At 38.9% G+C, this 1968-nt stretch overlaps 1 protein-coding gene across 1 annotated transcript in view; it reads right to left on the minus strand.

The window, feature by feature from the left end:
- LOC106872811 (ATP-binding cassette sub-family C member 5) overlaps window positions 1-1968 on the minus strand; it is a 104556-nt gene that overhangs the window by 73389 nt on the left and 29199 nt on the right. The window contains exon 4 of the mRNA XM_052969141.1: window positions 102-263. Within this exon, the coding sequence (XP_052825101.1) occupies window positions 102-263 (162 nt within the window). The remainder of the gene's footprint in view (window positions 1-101; window positions 264-1968) is intronic.

Below are 1968 nucleotides of genomic sequence, written 5' to 3' on the forward strand. Positions count from 1 at the left end.
ACACACACACACACACACACACACACACACACACACACACACATATGCGTATATACAACCATCCTAAGCTCTACTGCATAATGAATTTCAACATTTGATACCTTGGAATTGTTTTTTCACAGCTATCTTCTTTACCGCACATCAATATACTGGCCATTTCTCCTTTCTTTTGCATGCGAAAGAATTCGAAAAGCTTCCTTGTAAACCATGTGATATAGGCAAATGAAAACAATCCTACTTTATGTGTTGGTATGATACCCTCGCTGAAAAAGAAATCAATGAAGTACAGTTACTGTCAAACATTAGAGATGTCAAGTCTGGGCCAACTAATCACAACCAATTAGGGAACCGTTTTGTGGTCGCTCGACCTTCAAATCTTACTAAAGTTTACAAACCTCTGTTTTAGGAAAAGGAAGGCTACGCTAGATAATGCGATCTTAACACTGCACCTGACAAAGAAAAGTGATGAGATTGTTTTTGAAGAAAAAGTAAACTTGATGAAAATTGACCCGAGATTAATTAGCAAAAACAGCAGCATTAGTGATAATTTTAGGTTCTGCTGATTCAGTTTTATGTTGGATACCTTTAGTACAGCCTACTCTCTTGCAGTGGTGGCGCAATGGCCCAGTGGTTAGGGCAGCAGACTCGCGGTCATAGGATCGCGGTTTCGATTCCCAGACCGGGCATTGTGAGTGTTTATTGAGCAAAAACACCTAAAGCTCCACGAGACTCCGACAGGGGATGGTGGCGAACCCTGCTGTACTCTTTCACCACAACTTTCTCTCACTCTTACTTCCTGTTTCTGTTGTGCCTGTAATTCAAAGGGTCAGCCTTGTCACACTGTGTCACGCTGAATATCCCTGAGAACTACGTTAAGAGTACACGTGTCTGTGGAATGCTCAGCCAATTGCACGTTAATTTCACGAGCAGGCTGTTCCGTTGATCAGATCAACTGGAACCCTCGACTTCGTAAGCGACGGAGTGCCAACAACAACAACAACTCTCTTGCAAGTATACGTTTCAAATAGCTGAATAATTTTCTTCTGTGCCTCCGCAGTTCCCAGAAGCTCTGGAATGATCCCTTGACTAAATCAAGTAAAATAAATCAAATTTAAATTTCTTCGACTTATTTCTTTTCATTTTTTATCAAGTATCGATTTCGTTTTTGAATTTTTTTTTGAAATTGAAATGTTTAGTTTATACTTATTTTGCACTATTGTTATAAAAAATGTCCACCTTATGGAAAAGTAATCGAATGTAATAATTCCTGCTTATGCATTTTAACTTTTGTTATACTTCTGTCAACTTGCATTAATCATATTGACAGTCGCGTCACATATTCAATTAATTATAGCATATGTGTGGTACTCTTCTGTTATGTGTTTGAACCTAAATCTAATGTGATTACTAATACTTACGGTCTGCAAGCTCTTCTCCATCTCGAATTTCATCCAATTCTTTTGGTTTCTTGCCAAAAAAATTTATTATTTTCAGCAATCATATTCCTTAACGTAAGCAACACTTCTGCAGCGAAAGGTCTCCCATTTTGTGCCACTTCGCTTGCAGCTCGAGAAGACTCCTCAAATATTCCTTTCTGCATCCTGCCAGTCTCACTAACACATTCACATACTTGTGAAGTGCGAAAGTATATCCCGGTTGTTTCAAAACCAATGAAATCTTTGCCTCATTGCCTCAGCTTTACTTCCTTTGTGTGTTGCAGTTAGCCCCTTAATCTAGACAAATACTTTAATCTCTATTTTCTACAGGAATTTATCCTAATCTTCGGTATATACCACACAGGTGTGTCCGTTCTACAAAGTAACCTTTCTGAACGTGCCAATTATCGACATGTCTCTCCATCACTTATAAAACACCGTAAGTAATTGAAACAGTCAATAACAATCACCGTTTCCAACATCTTGAATTTCTATTTCTCTTCCTCACTCCGCACTCCTCCTCCTCCTCCTC

Source organism: Octopus bimaculoides, chromosome 7 (genome assembly GCF_001194135.2).
Source record: "Octopus bimaculoides isolate UCB-OBI-ISO-001 chromosome 7, ASM119413v2, whole genome shotgun sequence".
Lineage (NCBI taxonomy): Eukaryota > Metazoa > Mollusca > Cephalopoda > Octopoda > Octopodidae > Octopus > Octopus bimaculoides.